This window comes from Atta cephalotes (genome assembly GCF_000143395.1).
Source record: "Atta cephalotes unplaced genomic scaffold scaffold00024, whole genome shotgun sequence".
NCBI lineage: Eukaryota > Metazoa > Arthropoda > Insecta > Hymenoptera > Formicidae > Atta > Atta cephalotes.
Genome location: NW_012130088.1, coordinates 2,426,882 through 2,451,592, shown reverse-complemented (window position 1 = coordinate 2,451,592; position 24,711 = coordinate 2,426,882). Strand labels below are relative to the sequence as shown.

At 33.3% G+C, this 24,711-nt stretch overlaps 3 protein-coding genes across 3 annotated transcripts in view; all 3 read left to right on the top strand.

The window, feature by feature from the left end:
- Positions 1-1,390, top strand: part of LOC105620149 (MAP kinase-interacting serine/threonine-protein kinase 1) — a 2,020-nt gene extending 630 nt beyond the window's left edge. The window contains exons 3-4 of the mRNA XM_012201656.1: positions 270-840; positions 934-1,390. Coding sequence (XP_012057046.1) covers positions 270-840; positions 934-1,390 — 1,028 coding nt within the window. The remainder of the gene's footprint in view (positions 1-269; positions 841-933) is intronic.
- Positions 1,391-13,057: 11,667 nt separating this feature from the next.
- LOC105620078 lies at positions 13,058-14,786 on the top strand. The gene is made up of 3 exons (XM_012201587.1): positions 13,058-13,193; positions 14,428-14,572; positions 14,651-14,786. The coding sequence occupies exons 1-3, from the start codon at positions 13,058-13,060 to the stop codon at positions 14,784-14,786; spliced, it is 417 nt and encodes a 138-aa protein (XP_012056977.1).
- Positions 14,787-19,934: 5,148 nt separating this feature from the next.
- On the top strand, positions 19,935-22,966 carry LOC105620077 (S-phase kinase-associated protein 2). The gene is made up of 6 exons (XM_012201586.1): positions 19,935-20,029; positions 21,111-21,431; positions 21,532-21,820; positions 21,903-22,339; positions 22,417-22,544; positions 22,620-22,966. The coding sequence occupies exons 1-6, from the start codon at positions 19,935-19,937 to the stop codon at positions 22,964-22,966; spliced, it is 1,617 nt and encodes a 538-aa protein (XP_012056976.1).
- The last annotated feature ends 1,745 nt before the right edge of the window (positions 22,967-24,711 follow it).

The following is a 24,711-nucleotide window of genomic DNA, read 5'->3' as shown; positions in this document are numbered from 1 at the left end:
ATATATATATATATATATATATATATTATATATAGATTTGTTATTCTCGAAACAGAATACAATTCACTTCATATTCTTTTTAATATTCTCTCTCATAACCTTTAATTCTTCAATTAACCTCTTGTAAACCGAAGTATATATAGAAGAGTATCGGAATCAATTCAGAATCAATCACTTACGAGTTGACCGTTCTCAGATGCGTCACCCGATAAGAATCATTAGGAATTGCTCACAATCTTTATATCTTATATATTTTATTGTGTGTTCAGGTATTGCTCATAGAGATCTCAAGCCCGAGAACCTCCTGTGCGTATATCCGGACAAGTTGACGCCAATCAAGGTATGTGACTTCGATCTTGGATCGGGTATCAAGTTCAACAACTCGCTGTCTAGTCCTGTGGCAACGCCGCAACTTTTGACACCGGTGGGCAGCGCCGAGTTTATGGCGCCGGAAGTGGTCGAGGCTTTCATTGGCGAGGCCAATTATTACGACAAACGTTGCGATCTCTGGAGTCTCGGTGTTATTATGTACATTCTGCTCTGCGGTTATCCGCCCTTCTATGGAAACTGCGGCACCGATTGCGGTTGGAGTAGAGGAGAAAATTGTCAGGCCTGTCAAGAGTTGCTCTTCACCAGTATTCAGGAGGGTAGATACGAGTTTCCCGACAAGGAATGGAGATGCATCTCCGAGGACGCGAAAGATTTGATTAGAGGCTTGCTCGTTAAGGAAGCCCACCAGAGGCTCAGCGCCGATAGTATTTTGAAACATCCCTGGATTAATCCCGGGCCGACTTCCGTCGAAACTGGTGATCGATCACTTACCACGCCTCATATCATAAGGTGAATATCTGTTTGAGTGTATGATACCTCTTTCACACGTTTTTGTTTTTTTTTTATTATTGCATATAACATGTTCGTTATATTTACTTCCAGGAGGAACAACTCCGCTAGAGAACTCTCAGCATTCGCTGAGTCCGCAATGGCTGTGAATCGCGTGGTACTTCAACATTTCTCTTTAAATCTCGAGGAGCTGGCGGAGAACCGGGAGCCCAGACTGTCCACATCGTCGACCGATGACGATAATCATCCATACGGTCACATGTCCGATTCTAGCAGCGAATTATCCGAGAACAGCAAGCACTTGACGACGCATTCATCCAGCGAGTTTGACGGCACGCGACCAAAATCCTGCTCCGTACGCTCCAGCGTTGATTTGAACGACCCCAAGATCATCGGAAAGAATCGTGTCATCGGTAAGGACTCGCTGCAGAATTGGTTTGGGCTATCACCGCCGACTGAGAGTCGTCTGATGCAACGCCGTTTGAAGGCACGCTCAGACCTGCTCGAACGTCAAACCGGCAAAGCGGTAATTGCGTCTCCGAGTGGCTGAGAGGTCGCTGTAGAACCGATCACTTTTTCTTGCTACAGTATCACTTATCTCTTTGTAGCTACGTGAAAACGCAAACGATGTACAATACCTTTTCCAATGGCTTAGGAAGCTAACGTAGCATGTAAGTCGAGTCTCTGATTCTGCGCGGATAATGAAAACAGGCTCAATCATTTACGATAGTGACGACAGCGATAATAATCGAAAAGTATTCGCCGCGAAAATAATCGAACAGAATATTGTCGTTATCTTCTTTTTTTCGATAGTCCTAAGCTTCTTTTGTTTTAAACCTTTCCTTTTAACAGGCAGTTGGATGATAACCAGATTGTTTTTATTTCCAAATATAAGATTTCTTCATTCTTAAAATTAATTATATATTAATTGATAACGCGATAGTTATGACTTTAAATAATGTAACTATTAAAATAATGTTTGAAAAAAATGTAAAGTATAACATAAGGGATTTGTATAGAGATTTTTGTTTAGAGTGTAAATTGTAATCGTAATATAACGGTATATGCGCTGCAAACGCATTGAAGTGTACTCTGCTGCGGGTACAAAGATATTTATCATAATCGAAGCAAGAGGAAAGATAATATATCACAGTTTGACTTCAATCATCGACGTTGCGCCTCCGTGCGCGAGTAATTCCTTTCTCATATTTCATGGAAATAAAAGCAAGTCTGATTTCTCATCGAACGCTGTTAATCGCGCTACGTGTAATTATTCACGCAGCCGTATGTTGCATACATATTGTACAGAGATTGCTACACAACACGCGCATCGAACATTGTATCATCATTCGCAGATACGAATATGAATTTACATACATACTGATATACATTTGAATATTTCGTTCATTCGCACGTTTGACATCGTGTTGTGCAAGTGAATCAACATTGTGGATAAGCATCCCGAGCATGATTCGGAACAGTACGTTGATGTGTCAGTTGACATGGTCTTATTTTTTTGCGTAGTAGTGTGTATGTTAAGACACATGCGCGCGTTTGTGTATAGACAGAGTCTGAAAGGAAATAAGAAGAAGAAGAAAAGAGGAGGAAGAGAAGGAAAGTAAAGACCCTCGTGATCGTGATAATTCGTGCGCTGCTGAACGCACGAATGTCCTATTACGTAAATATTATTTTTATTTTTTTTGTTTGCTGAATTCTTTAAATTCGAAAAAGAAGAACAGAAAACGATCGATAGACGCAACCGACGTAAGGCGAAAAAGATGTTCCTTTTACTGCTTTTTTGATATTGTTTCACATATATTCGAGCTGTAACATATTCTCGAATCGGAGCAAACAGGGGTGAGCGTATCTCGGCCCACAGGTGCAGATTTGTTTGCTCATGTTAGATTAATAGAAACGCGATAGATCATAAGTCGGCAGATTTCAAAGCAACATTTGAATGATTAGAAGTTACGAAATTGGATAAAAAAGAGAAAATGGCTAGTTTGTTTAAAATTTCTCAGTTGTTAAATTACGGGATATATATCGTTTATTGATTTATGTGTTAAATGCGTTTTGTAGAGTTTTATCGACCAAAAATTGTTTTAATGTCAACCCATCCACGATAATGCTTTATATCTTCGTACAAATTATTATATTTTGTCTTTTCTATAAACTTTGTTCTATTATTATGCACGAATCTACAAAGTAGTTTGGTTCGAGTAAAAATAAATTATCGATATACTTCTTTCTTACTTTATCGTGAGTTTTAGATCAAAAAGAAAAAAAAAATATAATGAAAAAAACTTCTTTCATTCACATCTTGATGCGGTGGACAGATTTTACTCAGGGCAGCTGGGAGATCGCTGCGCACGTTATTCTATACTCGTACAATTTGAAAGCGATGAAGATGGAGAGAAAATGCGAAGAAACTTATCTGTAAGATTTACAGAATGCGGCCTCTCTGGAATTAACGTTAGAATTGTATTGGCATTTACTTCAGGATTCCGGTATTGTCCTTGTAGAAACGTGTAATTCCGGAGGGCTGCGTAACATGCGTTTGTACATTGTAATTGGAAATCATTGGAAACTTTCTTAGAGAGAGTCATTCGCTTGCTATAGGACATGGCGGATATGGCTTTTGTCAACCTCTGTCTTCTTTGTACTTTGTAAGTACCGATAAGATAAAGATTTAGAGTTTATAGCGCGCGTGGATGAGATTATATATATGAGAATCCGTGTAAATAAAAAAAAGCTATGATGTGTAGAGATACGGAAAGCAATATATATAATGCGAGCTCTCTTAAGAGGAAATATTGGAAGATTAATATATTTATCGATCTCTTTGCGCAAGGTTGAATAACTTTTTGCGTCATTCCTTAAGCTGTATAACACAAAATTATCTTTTTATCATAAAAAAAAGCTCTTATTTTCCTGCTTGTCTTTTTTAATTTGTCTTGCGCGAAGTTTCATACAGTGTAATCCACTTTACACATTAAGCAATTAAGCATGTACTGTTTGAAAAAGCTATAAAATTGTTTATCTCTTCTATTGGGTCCTGAAACGAAAGGATTTTTCTTGTGTCGATCGTGCGTTTTGGTAATGTATCAATATAGGCTCGAATGTGAATGCTCTTTCTTTTTCTTAAAAAAAAAAAGAAAAGAAAAAGAATATATATTATAAGAGGATATGAAAGGGAGATGCGTGAGGAAGTATGTTCGTATGGAAAAAAAATATAAAAGGAAAAGAAAAAAATATACAAATGGCCATAATACACAGATCTGTAAGCGTAACGAGTTTAAGATTGTATAATAGAGTGCGAGTTAAGTGCATGTGTACACGTGTGTATGGTGTGAGAATGTGTGTGTGCGTGTGTTTTTGCAAGCGTAAAAAGGAGAGTAATGGAAGAAACTAATTGCTAGCCTTTAAGAGAAAACCCAACACCTTATCGTAAGATAAGGACACCTTAGCGTAAGGTACCGCTGAGTCATACCGACCGATTGTCAGATTGTTTATTTTTATCTTTTTACACGCTCATCTCCACTTTGTACCGTTTCGGGAACGACTCGACCTGATGCTTTCGTTCGCCCATTTTACGAGAGTTAGAGCGGCCAACAGTAATTGTTTTCGATCGCCGAAGATTGGAATTGTGATAATGCTTCTTGTGCAGTGGCTGGACCATAACATTGGATTTCGGTATAGCGCAGCGGTCGATTGTACATGCGAAACGCGGACATCATCATTCTCATTTTCTTCCCTATAATACACAGTAAGCGTTGTAAATCCTTTTGCCAGTTAACGAGAGAGAATGTAACCGTTAAGAGGGTTAAGATGGGAGACATTGGTGTTTTTTTCGCGTCGTGCCAACGCTGTGGCGCGGTAAAAATCTACGAGGAACGAATCACGATGCGAGAAGAGCGGAGAAATTTTCGTTACACTTTTTCAAGAAAAAAAAGCACGAAAAAAAACGAATAAAAAATAATCGTCATGTCATGTGTCATATATATATAAAATATATATATACATATATATTTTAAGTGGTACGCATCCCGTTCCTCTCATCTTCTACTCGCACACTCTTCGTCGGGTTTTGTCCCGTCGTGAAATTCGTTTATCAAAGTAGTACCCGCGCGGTTGATACATATCTTCACAGAGGAGGCGCGTCTTCTTTCTTTTTTTTTTTTTAAGAAAAAAAAGAAGCTTTACATCATCAAGCGAGTGACGAACGCCATCCTTTTTATGGGAGAGAAATAAGATATTACGCTCGAAAATATGTCACCAGCGGTCTTTGATTTCGATGAAAACGTTCTGTGGGATGTAAAAAAAAAGAGTGTGCGATTTGACAAGAGCTGATTTTCCATCACTTTTCTTATTCTTGTAATCGTAGTAGGTATATCAAGCGGTGACACAGCAAGAAAAAACTGGAGAATGTAAATAAGATTTATCTCGTAGCTATAGTGCCTATATCCTAAAAGAACTAGATCGATAGGTAGTGCTCCCCAGTTTTCACTCTACCAATCTTCCCTCCCTTCCCCTACAAAACACAACGTATCTCCCTCATATTTTCACGGCCTTCTAACCTGGTACCATTCCTTTCTCATCCGTTCCTTTTCTCTCCCCCTCGAAATTGAAACATTCCTCTACGAATTAATCTTCTACTGGGATCCTGCAGATCCTCTCTCCCTCTTCCTTCTCCTTTTTCCTGCGTCACTATCCTTACTTCCATGCGTCCAAAAAAAATTGTTATAAAACGAGAAAAATGGCCAAAAAATATTTTTTATTTTTCATACCCACTTATATGTAGAACATATACGATATATTTTTTTGACACGGTTGAGGAGACGGAGTTTGATTGCGAAGAAAGAAGGGAGCGGTCGTATCGCATTCCCGGGACCATTTCTCTTCAGATTCTGATTAAAAATATTTGGGAGAAACGTCGGGGGATACGATGACTTCTCTTTTATTCCTTGCGTTTGGTGCGATATCTTACTGCTTAGTATTAGTGATTTTGTAAACCGAAGTCGCTCTTCAGTTTTGTGAAAGAGTAAGAGAGAGAAAGAAAGAGTGAGAGAGAGAGAGAGAAAGAGAGAGAGAGAGAGAACGTTCGAGAACAAGGGCTGAAGTCCATTTATCAACGTGCTCACGTACAATTTTCAAAACTTTATTACACAAAAATATTTCCGCTTTTTTCTTGAAAGGAAAAATATTAAATATAATTAAACCCCGCAAGATATCTTTCTGATTTTATTGCAAGAAGATTAATTTAATCATACGAATCGTTTAATTTAATCGTTTAATTTGAAACATATTGTCGACAGCTTTTTGACGTTTGAGTATGCAAATGGGCGATGTTATCAGATTCTAAAAAAAAAGAACAAAAAAAGGGTACGTCGTGAGCACGTGAGGCGCTAATTTCTCGTACGTACTTTTATCCGTATTTTAAGTGGCGCGCGTTAGTAGCCTAGCGCGAGAAACATGTAAATGTTGAGACTGGATTACGAACGTACAAAAATACCTTATACCTGTAAACAAGACATGTTAATCACTTTGCGATTCGATCAACGCGTACGATCGTCCGAGGGAGCGAAAGAAACGCTCGTGATGCGATTTTTTATTCGATCCACGTGCGATAATTCTAACGGCTCGAACATTCGGTCCACGAATCTGATTGCAGACCTGCAATGGCGTGATTTGATGAAAATCTGATTTGTCATTAATTCCTCACACGATTGATCATTAAAATGTATATTTTTTAAGTGAAATATTAAGACATTTTATTACATTCTTTCCTTTACACACACACACACACATGCACATCCTACAGCACAAAATTTGTAACAACATTGCAGCAATATTGCAGAGATTTTTCAGCAATATTGCTGCAAATTCTGCGCTGTATGGGACAAACCTTACAGAAATTTAATACTGTAAGTATTGAATAGGTTACAATAAAAAAATTGATTAAATCTTAATGTATTTTTTCATAAACTCACAACATCTCACACATTACATTTGTCATTTTTGAATATTACACTAAATTTATCTTATTATACTATATCTGGATATTCATCTTGATTTTATTACCAATTTTTATTTAACACCTTTAAGTATTCTGTCATACTGAAGATATTCGTAATTTGTTTCTTAGTTTCACGATTGTACATTTCAAATCGATATTCATCTCAATAATATATATGATTTTATAATTAATAAAGTGGTCGAAACGTTTGTATATTGTTTTTGTTATTTATCACACAATAACATATAGTATTAGTACATATAAACTTGCTAGGCTCAGACAGCCTTTCTCATTACACAACTTTGAATTCTTATTCAGTTGAATCTCTCATTGTTATATTAATTAATAAAATGTCTATTAATTTTTATTTATTGTAAGGATAAAAAAACACAAGGCCAAAACGTCTAATTTATTTGTAATTTTTTATTAATATATATATTACACATTAATGTCTTATGCCGACTCACATTGACTTATTTTAAGTTTCTGAGTTATTTCGTGGATCTTTATTCGGTTATATATTATATTTTTTTTCAATAATACTAAACACTTACAATAAATGAATATTTACTTGATAAAAATTAAATCAAATTAATGATTTTTATATTAAATAAATATACGTTTACATCTAGTAAATAATTTCGTACTATTGAAACAGATGTTTATTAAAGTTCAGTACACTTTTTCAGTGTAGTGATTAATTACTTATTTTGAGTATTAAACACACTGTTGTGCTCAAATAAGTAATTAATCACTAACGATACAGTATTAAATTTCTCGAAAGAAACACACATGTACACATACACACATATAAATATATTCACGCATATATCTCGACATCATATTTATTTTCTCTCGATTTACCTGATATATCCGCGCCATTGTTTTGCAATCGTTGAATCGATTAGAATCGGTAAGATTCATTTTATTTTAATTGCAGAGAAATCACGATTATTGAATTATGCACAGGCGAGCATGCAACTGGAATGTTGATATTAACTTTCAGAAGCTCGATTTCATTGATATTGATAAATAACACGCAAAACGAGCGTGAAAGGCATCAGTTAGTCGAGGACAAGATATACATATATTAATACTCCATTGGAACATGAAAACCAGATTTTAATATTCTGAGAACGTCTCATGATCTCATTCGCAAAGACGTATCAAATTAACTTATTATTAGAGGAGAAGCCCTTAGTTAAAATGTTGAAGATTTGTGTAAAATCGTGTCCATGTCGAACGAATTAATTAGAGAGTAGCTGACTTGTATACTTAACTAAAAAAAAAAAAAAATACTAGGGGTTCGTCGAAAGAATGCGGGAGACGTCAGAGGGTTGTTACGCTCGCGTTAATCTTAAAGCGCTTCTCGACGAGATTTCCGACATGGGATGTGCATTTCGACATGGCCGCGGTTCTGGGGAACCAGGAGACCATCACGAGATCGTTATTTAATTTCATACATGCACGCCGTCCTTGCGCGTCGACGTTCAAGTCGGCCACAAGTGTATAAACGAGTACAAATTGCAGCCCTTTAACCTTCGTGTTAAAAAAAGTACAGGCGGGATGTAGCCTTCTAACGAGTGTAAGAAACTTTGACGGTTCGTCATGTTGTCAAAAATGGATATATCTTCCAAATGATTACGCTCTTTTCAAGTTTACTCTGGTGAAAAAAATTCTCATAATATTTTTAAGAATTTGTCATATTTTTCAATTTATAAAGGTTTCTGAACAAACTTTTTTAGATTTTATAAATTTAAAAAAAAATTATAGAATATGAAATCTTAGAAGTCTTAGGATATTTCAGAATTCACATATATTATATGAAGAATTCTACTAGATGTAGACAATTTCTTGTAAAAAGTATTCCATTTTCACAAAAAAAAATTTGAGAAATTTTTTTAGAAAGTTATACAATTATATAGAAATTCTGAAATTTACTTAAAAATTCTGAAAAATTTTATATGAAGAATTTTAAGAACAATTTTCACCAGAGTACTTCTATCTTGAACGATCGCCGATGCTTTTTACACTTTTTAGCACTCTACGCAGTCGACGAAGGCAATCGACAGAAATACAGTTGGATCTCTATATTCTATTCTTTGCCGCTTCTTAACTTTTATAGTTTATGAGATGTTCTGACATCACGAAATCAATATTATATTTTGCATCCTATTATATCTTAAATATATAGAAATTAGGAAATATTATTCAATATTTAATTAATATTTAAATGAGAAAATATATAATTATCTAAGAGCGTTAAAATTTTGCTTAGCTCATTTGTTTATTTATTACAGTAATGTAAATTTTAATTCGCTGAGTCGATCTTTATGGATACTATTATTCAATGTATGTAATTTTGTGATTTAAAAAAATCTTGCAGTCCTCCAAGGATTAAAGTGTCAAACAATTGAATTTTCACAAACTTCATTTTTTTTCTCTTATACTATTCGATTTCTCCACGAGATTTATATCGTTTTTCATTCACTTTCTCATTCCGAATTAATCGCTAATGTACTATTTTGTTTCCCGTTCAAAATTATTAGAATATAACTAGAAGAGAAATTAAAAATAGGAAGGTTGTGAAATTTACTAAGAATACGGAGATTCGACAGTACATCTGAGATCGATTTGTAGTTACTGAAGCGTCGAATCGTTTCTTCTACAAAAGAAAATGATATCGATTTATCTCCCGCCCCACCTTCGAATGAAGAATCGCGATCGTGTTTACTAGCCTCATTCGACAACAAAAAGCTCCATTGAAAGCTGAAGGATACTTTCGAACCGATCATATCCTATAGAAAAATATTATGTCAGAATACTAAGCGCGAATTGAATACAAATGGATAATAAATCACACGGTTGAAAAAGAAGCGAAAATCGGCGAAGATGAATTTGCTTTCCGATTCCGATGAACGCACTGCCGATTGCAACATGCTTTCTGCGTAGCAAAATAATCGAGAGGCTTAAAATTCGGTATCTTTGAGAAGGCCCCAAGTATTTTTCTATAAGGACTCGAGGACGTTCTTTTCGTGATAGAGTTTTAAGAAAATTCGTCCTGTATGTTTGCGTGCGTGTATATCAATCAAGTCCGGAATCATAAGAATCTACCTTGTTGACCTTTGCGATGTTTAATTGCAGTTACGCGGTTTCGGGATTAACGAGAATCCCTTGTTAAATCTTGAAACTATTTCTATGGAAAGAGCGAGAGAGAGAGAGAGAGAGGGGGAGGGGGGACGGGAGGGAAGAGAATATGTCGTCACGGTGATCCTCGAACCTCTATGTATTTTTCAATTACGCCGTAACGGCGCGGACGGTACGCTATGTCGGTATGTCCGTATTAATAGTTCATAATAGCTCAGGCAAGGAATACAACATCATGTTAACATTGACATAACTTTGATTGCCATATCATCCATATCCACACATAAAATTCGCAAGAATTTCATCATTTATAGATGATCGTCACTTACAAATATTCTTTATATTTTAATCAATAATAATTTGCATTGTCTCTTTAATGTCTTAAATACTTAAAATCAAATCAATAAAAATTGCCAGTAAGAGCCGCAGCAGTTATTAGTGCTGAAATATTAACAAATTATTAATAAATTACACAGTGCTCGTAAAGACGGATACAAATAATTTAAACATGCAAACGTATCTTTACGATGATATGATTATTACATCAGATTAATTATTGTATATTTATAGTTTAATTTTGCTGATTCTGGATTATTCTTAATGCAATGTCTTTGAATTTTACATAATTTGACTATCAGAAATTTTATTCAATTTGTGTTGCAGGAACTGTAGAGATGGGAACTTTTTACTTTTTGTTTCTCATCGTATTAAAGAGGACTCAAATTAGACGAAACGTCTGCATTAAATTGTTTGTATCATTCATCTTTGCGAATATTATGTAATTTATTTTAATATTTTTATATTAATAACTACTGTAATTCTTATTGGCAATTTTGAGTGGTTTATTCTTGAAGTCAAGAAAAAAAAATATATATATAGTATTTAATTTAATTTAATAAAATTATTCTTAATCGGATGAATAAGATAATGATTTTATTTATTTTAATCATTTTATTTTATTATTTTGTTTATCCGATTAACTTTTACAAAATGAGAGAAAAGTCACTATAATGGCAGTGAAACAATATCATGCATGTTTTGAGATGAGAAATAATGAAATAATGAATTATGTCAAATCTTACGCAAGAAAAAACTAACATTTTAAAAATAGATTTCTTATCGTCCATTAAAAGTTAAGAATGATTTTATTAAATATACTCATTCGTAAAAAATATGGATACTGTATATATAGTGATCTATATAATATTTACAGGTGAATATATTTAAAATATTAAAGAAATAATATAAATTATAATTAATTAAAATGAAGAAAACAATGAAATGTTAAAATGATACAGAAATTTATTAAGCTCAATGCCGAAATCAGCTTGGCAATCAAAGTATTAATATATTGTCGCTATGAATGACGACGATCGGTTTCGACTCTTTGAGAATAGAAGTACAAAAATTTGAAAAGTATTCGTAAGACTCGATAACGAGGACAAATCGAAATAGTGTTAACGTTATGTCAACGGCTGATTTCTAAGAATTTTACGAAGCTGTGAAGTAAATCTGCTTAGACACGATTATCACGTATATAGATCGCGTGATAAGAATGTAACGAAGGCTGTAAACGTCCTATAATTAATGCGAATATAACTGAGAATTCTGAGGGGGATGCTTTTTGTATTACGAGATAACGAACGCGACAAATACAAGATAGACTGAAAAAGAAAAAAAAGAAGAAGAGTTGCGTGTGTATGTGTGAGATCGAGAAATTCTTCGTCGAGAAAGAGAATAAAAGAGCGAGGGATATTTTTGCTTTCCGAAAATGGTCGCTTCTTTTCTCGGGAGCTTCATTCGTTGATATGTAATTATTTAATTGGCAGGCAAGCGTGAAGAGATAGCATGGATATTAATGGCGATAAGGAGATAGAGAAGCGCCAAAGTCGACAAGAGGAAAACGAAGAGAAAGTCAGAGTCAAGAGAGATTTGTAATATCGTTGCGCCAGATTATAATTACTATTAGCCGTACATATACTTTATTGGAATATATGAATTATTAACGAGGAGAAAAAGTCGAAAATAAAGAGAGAGGCAAACATGGAAAAATTGTCTCGATCTTGTTATTCTATACAAAACCCATTCTCTTCCAATTTCTAACAAAAATAAAAATCGAAACGTATAAGTAAAGGGAAAATATAAAGGGAAAATAATAGAAGCGTAAACGAAACATAGAAAAGTATTTATATCTCGTAAAACGCTTCTTTTATTTTCCGTTCCAATGATTCTCATAGAAATTTCGTTTTTTTATTTACATTATGGTAAAATATTTTTTTAAATCATATAAATAATTTTTCAGAATTTTTATATAAATTTCAGAATTTTTCAAAATTTTTGTATATTTTTATAATTTTTTAGAAACCCTTTTAGATTTTTTTTGTAGGAACAATTTTCAGAAATGCTGAAAAAATTTACATTCTTTTCTAAAATTAATATATATATATATATGTGAAATATTTTATTTAAGATTCTAAGATTTCTCATTCTATAAATTCTGAAGAAAACTTCTGAAAAAGTTTAAGATATTTTTTTTGGGAAATCTATGACAAAATATATGACAAAATTCTTAAAAATATAATATAAATTTTTTTTTATCAAGGTACTTCTGTTATTCTTTCTCTATATTCTAATCTAATGAGAATTAAAAATTTTCAAATAATTTTATTGTGAAAATATTTACATTTTATTTTTACACTTAAATCAAATCAGTGCACAGCTTTAATATGCATTAATGTGCCCAATTGAATTCGCTATTAAATTTCTTTCTGAGGAGGAAGGGAGGAGATTTTTCGGTTATTTAAAATAGCAATATGACGGAATGACGTCCAAATTGTTGTCCTTGCAAACGTGATATTTTCGGGAGGAGAATGTCACCCCTGTTTGCTTATTTCTGACAGTGTATTTCGACAATATTGATCAAATACGGTAGTTCAGGCACGTCACGAGACACGCACACGACACTCAACGTAAGGCGGAGACGAGACTTAGTTGAGTATTCTCGACGACAACGGGGCGAGCGCGACGGTCGGGAAAAAATTGTGTTGCGAAAATATGTCCGAGCAGCAAACGGATTCGTATGACTCGAGATCGGTAACATCGAAGAAATCGCAGAGACCGCCGTTTAAGCTGTGTTTCTCGCGAAACCAACAAATCGGGAAATCTGACGCTTGCATATCAAAAACAAACGGTATATAAATTATTTAAAAAAAAATAGAGTGACTTCTATATCCAATTAAAAATCCATTATTAATTATTATATATTAATAATTATATTAATATATATAGTATAATTGTATTAATATATATAGTATATTAACATATTATAATTATTGTATATTATGGATTGTTCTGCAATTTATCAGTATTTGAAATCATTATGTGTATAGATTTTAATATTTAAAAAAGTAAGTAGAAAATTAAATAAAAAGAAACAGTTTAGATTTTCATCAGTAAAGAAAATTACTGTGACTGTGCTTTATTTTTTCGTTGCTGGAATGTAAAAATAATTCCATATGATTATTTCTGGATTAATATACATATCTCGCCAATGGCAGAGAATTTTCTTAAAGTTTATTCTGACAAGGACAACGGCGAAAGGAATTGAGACACCAATACAGATTTCAAAAAATGACGTGTTTCAGAAACGGGAATATATTCATAATATTTGTAGTTTTGTTAGCTTCAAATTTGAGCTAATTAACAATTAACGAGACTGTCATAAAGTCTTGTCGCGAAATTAATCCTTAACTGATATCTTGGAATTATAACGAATTCAGCTTGTTACTAATTTTGTTCAGCTGAATCCTCGAAATTGGAGACATTATTCAACAAGTTAAAAATGTTTTAGTTTCTTTTTAAAATAATTTTTTAAAAACATTTATTTCCTTAGACAAAATACTGTTGTTTTTAAATGTAATACCTAAATACAATAAAATTATTACAAGAAAAATCCAAAATTTATACACTTATAGGAAAAATGATCGTTATTATCATATCTATAATTTAAATCTAATTTTTAGTCATTTTCTGACATTATTACTAATATTACTAACATTAAAACATTGAACTATAAAAATAAAGTTTCTTAATCATAATTATTTTATCGTGTAATTATCACAAATATCAAACACTTTCCTCTCATAATTAGTGTATTTATTTCAGCGTAAAATAAATTGGTCACTGATGACCCCACAATACCTTACACGTAATAAAAGAAGACCATATCAGTTAAGGATTAACTTGCGATGGATCGTTTTTCAATGATGAACTTGCTCAATTTCTATTCGAGTTTATAAAACACGAATGAAAAAAAGATGCAGTGTCGGCGCAATCACGATCTTGATTTTTGCAAAACGAAGTTGCGAGCCAAGCGTAATACGATCTGAAATAAATGCGCACGCGAAGTTACAAATCAATTGCAGTGGACTTCGTCACGCCGAAATTCTACTCAAGGGAATTCGAAGATGCGCGAAATGCGGACGTAAGCGACACGCTTGAGAGACTCGCCACGGAACAAGATAAGAAGCCGAGGAATCTGTACCAATTGCCGTTATTGACTAGCCACACGTAATTCCTGCATCTTAATCCGCATGTCGATTTTCTCGGATATCTACTGCTCCAATAGCTAATTATGACAATTTTCAGTTACGGTTGGTGGCACGACAAAGGGATACAACCGAAGGACGCGCGATTTGACTTTCACAAAAGAACGTCCGACTTGGTGAGCTTTCAGATGAAAATTTACGCCGAGGATCGAAAGTTGAAAGGCTTCAAACAATAAACTCGAAATCAATATTCGCGAATTCAGTTGTCTCATATTTTTATTACTCGTTATTGAAATATGGTATAATATTTAACAATAATTTATGTAATAATAGTAATTTAGTTATAATCCTATAATAAATTCAAATGCGTATTTCGATTTCATATAATAAGATTATTTCATTCATTTTTAACCTTTTCGATAATAAAAAAAGTTTTATTATAAGTGACATCCCATATAGCACAGAAAGATTGTAGAAACATTGCAGAATGATTTCACTGAAACATTACAATATTGCATGGTGATTGCGAAATGTTGCTGTAAGATTCCAACAATGTTAAGGTGTCCATTTTATATTGCAACGAAACATTCCAGGAATATTGGAATATAATTTATTTGAATAAATTTTTTACGAAGACTCTAAAATGAAAACTATTTTTTGTACATATATCTCACTACTTTAATTTTTCTACAAATCGCATTTCTAGAAATATGTGCTTTCTAAAAGCAATTTTTTATGATAAAACCATAAAATATTCTAATAAATGCAGTATTAATTCTGAAGGATATATTTATATAAGAATTAAAGCATATATGTGTTTATCCCGAACAAACTACAAATATTAACAAACTATAAAAACGAACTACAAATATTCACATAATAATATTAACATAATAATACAGTTACTTGATAAGTTAATTATTATGGATTAAGTTAATCGCAGTGATTTTTTTAAATTCGAAGCCACTATGAGTCAATTGAAATCGATTAAAAAATGACAGTATGAATCAATACGAGGGCAAGTCAATAAATTCTTAGAAAATCTGTCAGAAGTACAGGAGAGATGCTACTTGTCAAAAAGTAATGTGACAGGACACTCGCAGTGTCATGTCACATTACTTTTTGACAAGTAATACCTCTCAGCTGATTACTGTCAAATTTTGAGCGGAATTCATCGCGTAGTTTCATTTCTGTAGACGATTAAAGCGAACAACTTTTGTATTTTTTGCAAAATGGAAAAAAAAACAAATTTCGTGCAGAGATCAAACATCTACATATGAAAGATTTACATATGAAATGCCGAAAGAAATCAAAGCCGAGTTGGATAATGTTCAGCACATCTGCACCAGCGTTTGCGACTGTACAATTGGATGAATGAATTTAAACGTGGTCGTACATCCACATGTGATGTATCTCATTCGGGACGTTCAATTGAGGCTATGCCAGAAATTATCGATAAAGTCCACGATATTGTTTTGATTGATCGACGAGTGAAAATGCGCGAGCTTGTTGAAGCCTCAGGCATATCACATGACAGTGATTTCAATTTTGCACGAACAATTGAATATGAAAAAGCTATCGGCAAGATGGGTGCCGCGTTTGCTCACTGTGGATCATAAACGCGACCGTGTGATTTCAAAACAATGTTTGAAAATGTTCCAACGTAATCCAGATGAATTTCTGCGTCGATTCATTACGTGGACGAAACATAGATCCATTCACACTCGAGACGAAGGAACAGTCAAAATAATGGACTTCGTCGGATCTGGTTGAATCAGCTTCGAAGAAGGTGAAGACCGTAAAATCGGATGGAAAGAGGATGGCCATAAGTATTTTGGGATGCACGTGGTATAATTCATATCAATTATCTTCCGTCGAAGCAAATAATCAATGGCGATTATTACGCAGCTTTATTGGACCGTTTCAACAATATTTTAAAGAAAAAAACGTCTCCATTTGGCAAAGAAGAAAGAGCTCTTCCATCAAGACAATGCACGGGTTCCCACGTGCCCGGCACCGATGGCCGAATTCAATGAATTCCACGACGAATTGCTTCCCCATCCAGCATATTCGCCAGATTTAGCCCCCTACGACTATTTTCTGTTTCCAAACCTGAAGGAATGGTTCGGAGGAAACAGATTCACCACCAGAGAATAGCTCATCGCCGAAACAGAGACTTATTTTGAAGGATTGGACAAATCATATCATTCGGCTTGAAAAAGTTGGAGAATCGAAAGTTGGATCAAGTGTATCGAGCTGAAAGCAAATTATGTTGAAAAATAAAAATGAATCGATAAAAAAAAATGTGTTTTACTATGTTTTTCTAAAAACTTATTGACTTGCTCTCGTAAAATTCGGTTGCTAGTTTATTCTTGCGTTCACATTATTAATCACATAATTAATATTTCGATAAATTGTTTTCAACAGCTTAATTGCTTATCGTCTTATCCGATAATAATGCGTTGATTGTATTCAAATCAATATTATATAATCGATATTATACAATCTTTTGATTTTATTTTTAAAATAAATAAATTTAAAACTTAGCTAACGAAATGGCCGTCAAATAATAGATTAATAAATTTTGTATTTAAATATAAAAATGAATTATATTAATTATTATTAGGTGTACAACTTTGCTTCCGCCGTTTTTTTCCGAAATTCGAGGCTTTATTGTAAGTTATACATTTATGATTCAAAGTATTGTCCATCGCTGGCCACTACTTTCTCCCATTTTTCGGGTAGCGTACGAATCCCGCGTCGAAAAAACTGGTCATCTTTTGAGGCTATCCACGAATCGATCCAATTTTTTCTTCTTCATAAGACCGGAAGTGCTGGTCAGCCAGACCGTGTGCCATTGATCGAAACAAGTGATAGTCAGAGGGAACAACGTCTGGAGAATACGGCGGTTAGGGTAGGACTTCTCATTTCAACGTTTCGAAATATGTCTTGATCACTTTCGCAACATCGAGCATTGTCATGCTGCAAAATCACTTTATCGTGTCTCTCGTTGTATTGCGGCCGTTTGTCTTTCAATGCTCGGCTCAAATGCATCAATTGCGTTCGATACCGATCGCCTGTGATTGTTTCAGTCGGTTTTAACAGTTCATAATACACTACGCCGAGCTGGTCCTACCAAATACAGAGCATGACCTTGGACGTCAAAATCATCGTTCTTGAAGCGTTGAAACCACTCATGACACGTTCTTTCATTAATAGCGGCCTTACCATAAGTATTTGAGAACATTCGATGCCTCAGCCGCAGATTTCTTCATATTGAAACAAAAAATTAAAACCTCCCGTAAATGACGAGAATTTGGCTCGTAAACTGACATTTTCAATCGAGAATAACTTTATGATGCAGACACAAATCGACTAATGTTTCTATGGGGTTATGTTAACAGATGCCCAAGTTTATTGTATGACATCTATGATCTATTTATTTCGACCACTTACCGCTAAAGCCATCTATAGGAAAACGGCGGAAGCAAAGTTGTACACCTAATATATCATAAAATGGTTGTTAAACTAAAAGAAAACCTGTACTACATAAATATTGTAAAAAACTATATTTTTATATTATCGTTATTGCAACAATTAAAAAATTATAGTTTTGCAATATTCCTGGAATATTATACTAGGTATACTGACATTTTGCAGACATATTGTTAATTTATATTTCTGTAATATCTCTACAATGTTACATTGCAATTTACAGCAATATTGCTTCTGTGCTGTACGAGAAACGAAGAAAAATAATTTTGCTATGAAACGCAAAGGGCTTGCAAAAAATTTGTTGCTTTTTATCAAACAAATTCACATGTTTGACAAATCATCTTTTGTAGCGAGCAGTAATGTTTCCATTTAAAGATGCTACCCAAGCAGAACAACAAATTACGATAAATGACGTTAAAATGAATCGGAAATGATTAAAAAATGATTTTTAATGATAATTTTGGAAACATTTTGACATCATTTTGATATTATAATTATTGATTTGTTGCTTTGCTTGGATAACTATAAAATTAAAATACAGTTTAAAGCAAATTCACGTTAAAAGTTTAAAGGTCTATCATATCTATTATAAATCAGGATATTAAAGTCTCAGTTGGTTTAAATGCTCAGCATCCATTTTTAGCAATTAAATTAACATAAATCTCGATTTACTTTTTTTAAGTTTTAAAAAAGATAAAAAATATACATTCGTGTTTAGATATTGAGAGTTGATTGGTAAAAATGGATTATAAAGGTAAAATTTAGCTGAATAATATTAATAGCCGGATAATATTTTTATTTAATATTCGATAAATAATAAAGATAGACTGATATCTGGGTGATATTTGAGTGGAAATTTAAATATCCTCGTGATGACTGCGCCATTTGTGCAAAATTGAATCAACAAAAATGAGAGAAATAGGACGCGAAGACGATCAATTTCAATCTCTTTCTATTTAATCAATCATAATAAATTAGAAAGAAGGAAATCAACTGTCTTTAGAGTCTAATCGAAACCGCCGACCTTTTGACCTCCAACCGAAATCGAAAACGAATATTCGGTTTTCATTCAATTTCGGCCAAAAACGAAACCGAAAAAAAAAGAGAAAGAAACTAAAATGGAATCACATATTTTTCTGCCGGAATCGAAATTGAAACTTTTGGATTAAATTGACAGAGACCGTATAATTTTCAGAAATCATGACAAATTTATGTACTCTTTAAAAAAATAGGATTTCATTAAAATATCTAACTATAATAATATAATAATATTGCATTCTCAATTTTTCAAGAAATCAAATCACATCAAAATTATTCTCAAAATTTTCTCTTAATTTCAGCTGAAATTGAAATTTCAGTCTTTAGCCGTCTTCCCTCTCTCTCATCTTTGTTGATCACATTATTATTTAGAATGGCGCAGTTTATCTACTATTTCATGTCTCATGTTTTTATTTATCTTTTTGACTAAGTATGCATATCGATGAAACCAAATTTGGCATGCACGAAAATGAGAACGCCAACGCTAACGCGAAACCACGCGATGACGCGGTAGCGTCATGCTCGTAACAAAGTCGAACGTGGAAAAGGCGCGAAATCAAAATGCGCGGTGCACGGCGCTGCTGTCGCGCGTTGCGCATGCGCGGCGCGCGTTCCTGCCGTTTCGATATCTCGCCGCGTTCCCGCTTTTTGACGGCCGGCCAATCTGCGGTCGTCTCATCGAGCCGGCTCGGCGGGATAATCACGCGCGCGCGGGACAGATCGCTACGATTTGCGATTTGTTTTGCCAGTATATACCAGTATATACGGAGCGCATCTCAGCGAGTGGATTTTGATATCTTGCGGAGATTTGGAAGGATACTCAGGCTGGCTCGCGGCGGTTTTCGTTAAGGATGAGTTCCGGCATTGTGATCGAGCACGCACGACCACACGAAAAATCGGAGAAGTCCCGTCCATCGAGATCCCAGGAGTCCTCCTTGCCCGAAAGGTTAGACTTTATATCCTTATCTCATCGCTTTTAGTTATCTGTTAGCTCGGCCTCATACCTACTCCAACTTTTTTACCTGTTGCCTGTGCTTTCTTGGGAGCGGTGAGGGGAGGGGGAGAGGAAACAGGACAGCAGGTGTACACTGTACACCCGCGCGCGCTCTTTCGCTCGCCCTTTCGTAAGTAAGGTTACCAAGATACAGTCGGGGCGTTTTGTTGTCTTTTCCTGGTCGTAAGGAACGTTCTGAATAGTATTGAATAGCATTTAAAGTATCCTACGATCGACTGTCCTGACTTTGTTGTATCTCACAGTGAATGCTTGAATGTACTGCGATCCATAGTCGAGATTTCGCTGTCGAGAAATCGCCACGTTTTTAGCTGTCGGTCGTAAGTTTCTTCCTGTATTTTCGCAAACAAATTTCAGTGTTCGTATTTTAGGAGAGTTTCGGATTCGGGAAACTTCGATTGTAATCCTAATGAATTATCTTCGTGATTTTGTCAGATGTAAGATTGAACTTCGCATTTGTATCACTTGTGAGATTTATGGAGTAAATATGTGTTCTTAACAAGTAAAATAGTAAATAACAGCAAAACTATGTATATTTTTTTTGGTAGACTTTTGGTAAGGATTGGTTCAAATAATATTCTTTTGCTTTTTTTATATACATGATCATATATAAATGAGTCTCTTAATTTTCTCTTTGCTGTTACGTACAAATGTCTTTAGTTTTATTTAAGAAGACAAATTTATTCTTTTTGCGATTTGTATGTAACATTACTAGTATTTTGCATTGTGATCTTTATAATATCTAATATACCTTGTATGTGTAATTCAAATACTAATCCTTTCCTACAGTATTTGCCTGGTTTTATAACAGTTCATTGTAAGAACTTGATATCATTTCAATTTGGAGAATAAGAGCTTCTGTATCTGTTCACATATAATGAATAAAGATCCATCTTCTTCATCATCACCCTGGTGGAACAGGTTTATATAAAATTTGTTCCTTTACAATTGAATTGGTAGGTTTGTATTTAAGCTGTTTTTGTAATAAAAGAGTTCTCCATATATATGTTCACAGTAAACGATTACGTTTGGACAATGGCTGTAATAACAATTTAAACAATACTCTCAACAATCACTCTGAAAATAGTACAAAATGGCCGTATTCTGGAGATGCCAGTCTCATTGAACCTGAAATCCTAGAAGATATGGGCGTTAGCATGTTGGAAGATGGAGTAACCAATTGTGAAAATACAAAAAGACTACAATCCGAAGAGTGTACGATCTTAGCGGAGAATTTAGCTAGTAATAATAGATCAGTAATAGATGATTCTGATATCTTCGGATATCAAGAAGAGGTTTATACAAGTTCTAGTTTGGAAATTGCGATTTCAGACAGGTTTGTAACAAAAATTGCTGGAGGTTTTAAATTATGTTTATTATTCACACACATATATATATATATATATATATATATATATATATAATTATTCTTACAGGATTCAACAAGATTCATGTGATACAGATGATTTAACTGGATTTGGTAGTACAGAAAATGAATCTGGCTATTCTTCAAAAATGGAAGCTGATTATTTTGGAGATTTAAAAGAGAGCTTTACCAAGGAAAAGATTAACACTTCTGCCGAAAAAAATGAGCAATCTTGTTTGGATCAATTTTGCTTGTTTAGGAGAAAAAAAAGGCCTTCCGTTTATGGCGAGGATAAGTTTAACAAGTTATCAGATGAAATAATTTTGATGATATTGAAATGGTTACCTAAAAAATGTTTGGTAAGAATTGTAACAGTATTAAATGTAATTTAATAAATTATGTATATGTCTCAATTGTATATATAAATTATTTCGTGTGCAGATACGCTCCATGCTGGTATGCAAACGTTGGTGCCAAATAGCTCAAGATGAAGCATTATGGACTAGATTAGATATGGGTAGTAAAGTTTTAAATGAAGGCACATTAGGACATATATTGCCGCGAGGAGTTCAAATTTTAAGACTGGCACAGGCGGAAATTGCGGATCCTGTCTTTTGTGAAGGCAGCCAAGTCCTTAGCGATTCTTATATCACTAAATTACAGTACTTGGATTTATCTATGGCAGTCATATCACCAATGGGTTTGGCTATCTTATTATCCAAATGTAAATGTCTGAAAAAATTATCACTGGAAAAATGTATAGTAAATAGAGATTGCTGTAGAGCGATTAGACAAAACACTGAATTAGAAGTTTTGAATTTAACAATGTGCGAGAATATAAACATCGGATGTATTATGGATTTAATGGAACTTAAATGGTAAAATTATTAATCTATCTCTATATGTAATAAATGTTCACGCAGTTTCTAATTTTAATATGATCGGATTGTTTCAGCTTAACTGCCCTCAACATAGCATGGTGTTCTTTAGATAACGAGTGTATAACGTTACTTTGCAGAACATTGCCAAGATCCATTACCCGCTTGAATTTAGCGGGTTGTAGAAAGACAATGACTGATGAGAGTAAGTATAATAATTGGGATTTTTATTATTTATTGACTTTAACATTTAACTTAAACATTTTTTTCTAAATTTCAGACGTAAAGGACTTGTTAAGAAGATGTCCGGATATTATAGAATTAGACCTGAGTGATTGCGCTATGCTTACAATGCATACCGTCCATAATTTATTAAACTTTTCGAAGCTCGAGCACTTATCACTGAGCCGTTGTTACAGCATCCCGCAATCGGCATATATAAGATTAGCTACTATGCCGTGTTTATTATATTTAGATGTTTTCGGCCTAATGACGGAATCAGTGCTTAAATCATTACAAGCTACTTGCCGTGAACCCGAAATTAACAAGTACCTATATAGTTCAGTAGCGAGGCCAACAGTCGGTATTCGAAGAACCAGTATTTGGGGTCTTCGAGTTAGAGATTAAATTTAATATGTAGGCAATTCATCAATTTACAAGAGATTTCGATAGATCGAGGGATGGATTTGACCAAAGGGTAACTCTGATCTATATATATAATGTTGCATCTTTCTACTCAGACTGAATATTGTACTGATAAAAAGTTAAATTTAATTTGAAGAAATGAAATGTAGATGTTTAAGATAATAGTATAGTTCTTCCAAAGTTTAATATTGAATTGTTGCTCAGATATAGAATTATAGTAGAATATCTCAGACTTATCGTTAATGGCAGTTTCCCCGAGATTATTTTGACATAAAAATTCCAATACTAAAATGTATGTAATATATTTTAAATAAAAAATGTTTGTACGCGCACAATAGTGAAAATGTTTTCAAGCATCATTGATATAATTCTGTATATATCTTCTGTTATGTGATGTTATATTTGAGCGAAAAAAATTTTAAAAATTTGATCGTTCAACTTTAAACACTTTAATTAAAAATTATTGTTGAAAATGATCAGGAATCTGCCATTAACGGGTATTATAGTAGTCTGCAACACTTATATACGTACTATTCCTATATGGAGCATTTGCTGATATTTAACATATTAAGTTATTTCGGCTGTGTGAGACCGTTTTACTATTTTACAACTTTCTGATCATGGTATATATATTGAATTTTGTCAAGGACTTATTTTGCTATACATATACTAATTTTTAATAGTAAAGATCTCAAAAAAATAATGTAATGATGGCCAGGTATATACATATTCATATATTATTTACAACAAAAAGAAGTCATAAAATGTAAAAGCTCAAATTTACTTTGTATTTGTGATAAAAAATAACTGCCTACTATTAGTAAATAATTATACAAATTAATCAATTTGTTGTGCATACAATAAAATTGCTTAAACTGAAAATTGGTTTTTTTTATGTTGAATATATATTTGTCATTGTCATATTGTCATATTGATATGCAGTTAAAATATTTTTAATTTAAATTTATATAATTTTTTAGTATTCTTATATTAAGCAGTAACTTTAGTTAATTATTTGAATAAATATTAGTATACGTTTAATTAAAATTGCAACAATTATGTATGTATTTAGACATATATTGTATTTAAATATTTGTATATGAATGATTTTGTGTGTTTTGCGTAATAGTCATGATTTTATTCGTGTTAGAATAATTAGCGGAAAAGAATTTATATATAAATAAAACTTTTGAAATTGAAAGTTTATTCGAAGTTTTACGTTATTTCCTATCTCGCGTCAGATTCTTCTAATCTTCTACTGATTTTTAAAAAATTTTCATTTTTTCCGAATTGAATTTATTACTTAAAATTTAGAGATTTACTCAAAATCATAATTCTTAGAATTAAAAAAAAATTTAATAATATTAATATAATCATAAATTTATATAATAATTTATGTTAATAAAAAAGGCTGATAAGAAGAAAGAGAAAAGAGTTGAACTGGTTTTTTGTGCTAATGTGCATCACAAATTAATGAATATATATATTAATGATAAATTAATAATAAAATTATACAGACGCGCGTTTCGTCTTTTAATACGATCATCTTTAACGCCAATCGAATCAAATAATAAAAACTAAACCTAATACAGCAATTAAAATATTGGATTTCGATCAAAAAATTAAAAGTCGTACGCAATTACACACATACACGCATGCGCGCGCGCACGCGCACACACACACACACACACACACACACACACACACTGTATTGATGATTTCTTCAA

Coding starts and splice junctions, on each gene's coding strand:
- LOC105620077 (XM_012201586.1), top strand. CDS start 19,935: ATGAGTTCCGGCATTGTGATCGAGCACGCACGACCACACGAAAAATCG. Junction 21,432..21,531: donor GAAATTGCGATTTCAGACAG/GTTTGTAACAAA, acceptor TTATTCTTACAG/GATTCAACAAGATTCATGTG. Junction 21,821..21,902: donor GGTTACCTAAAAAATGTTTG/GTAAGAATTGTA, acceptor TTTCGTGTGCAG/ATACGCTCCATGCTGGTATG.
- LOC105620078 (XM_012201587.1), top strand. CDS start 13,058: ATGTCCGAGCAGCAAACGGATTCGTATGACTCGAGATCGGTAACATCG. Junction 13,194..14,427: donor TTGCATATCAAAAACAAACG/GTATATAAATTA, acceptor AATCAATTGCAG/TGGACTTCGTCACGCCGAAA. Junction 14,573..14,650: donor CCGTTATTGACTAGCCACAC/GTAATTCCTGCA, acceptor GACAATTTTCAG/TTACGGTTGGTGGCACGACA.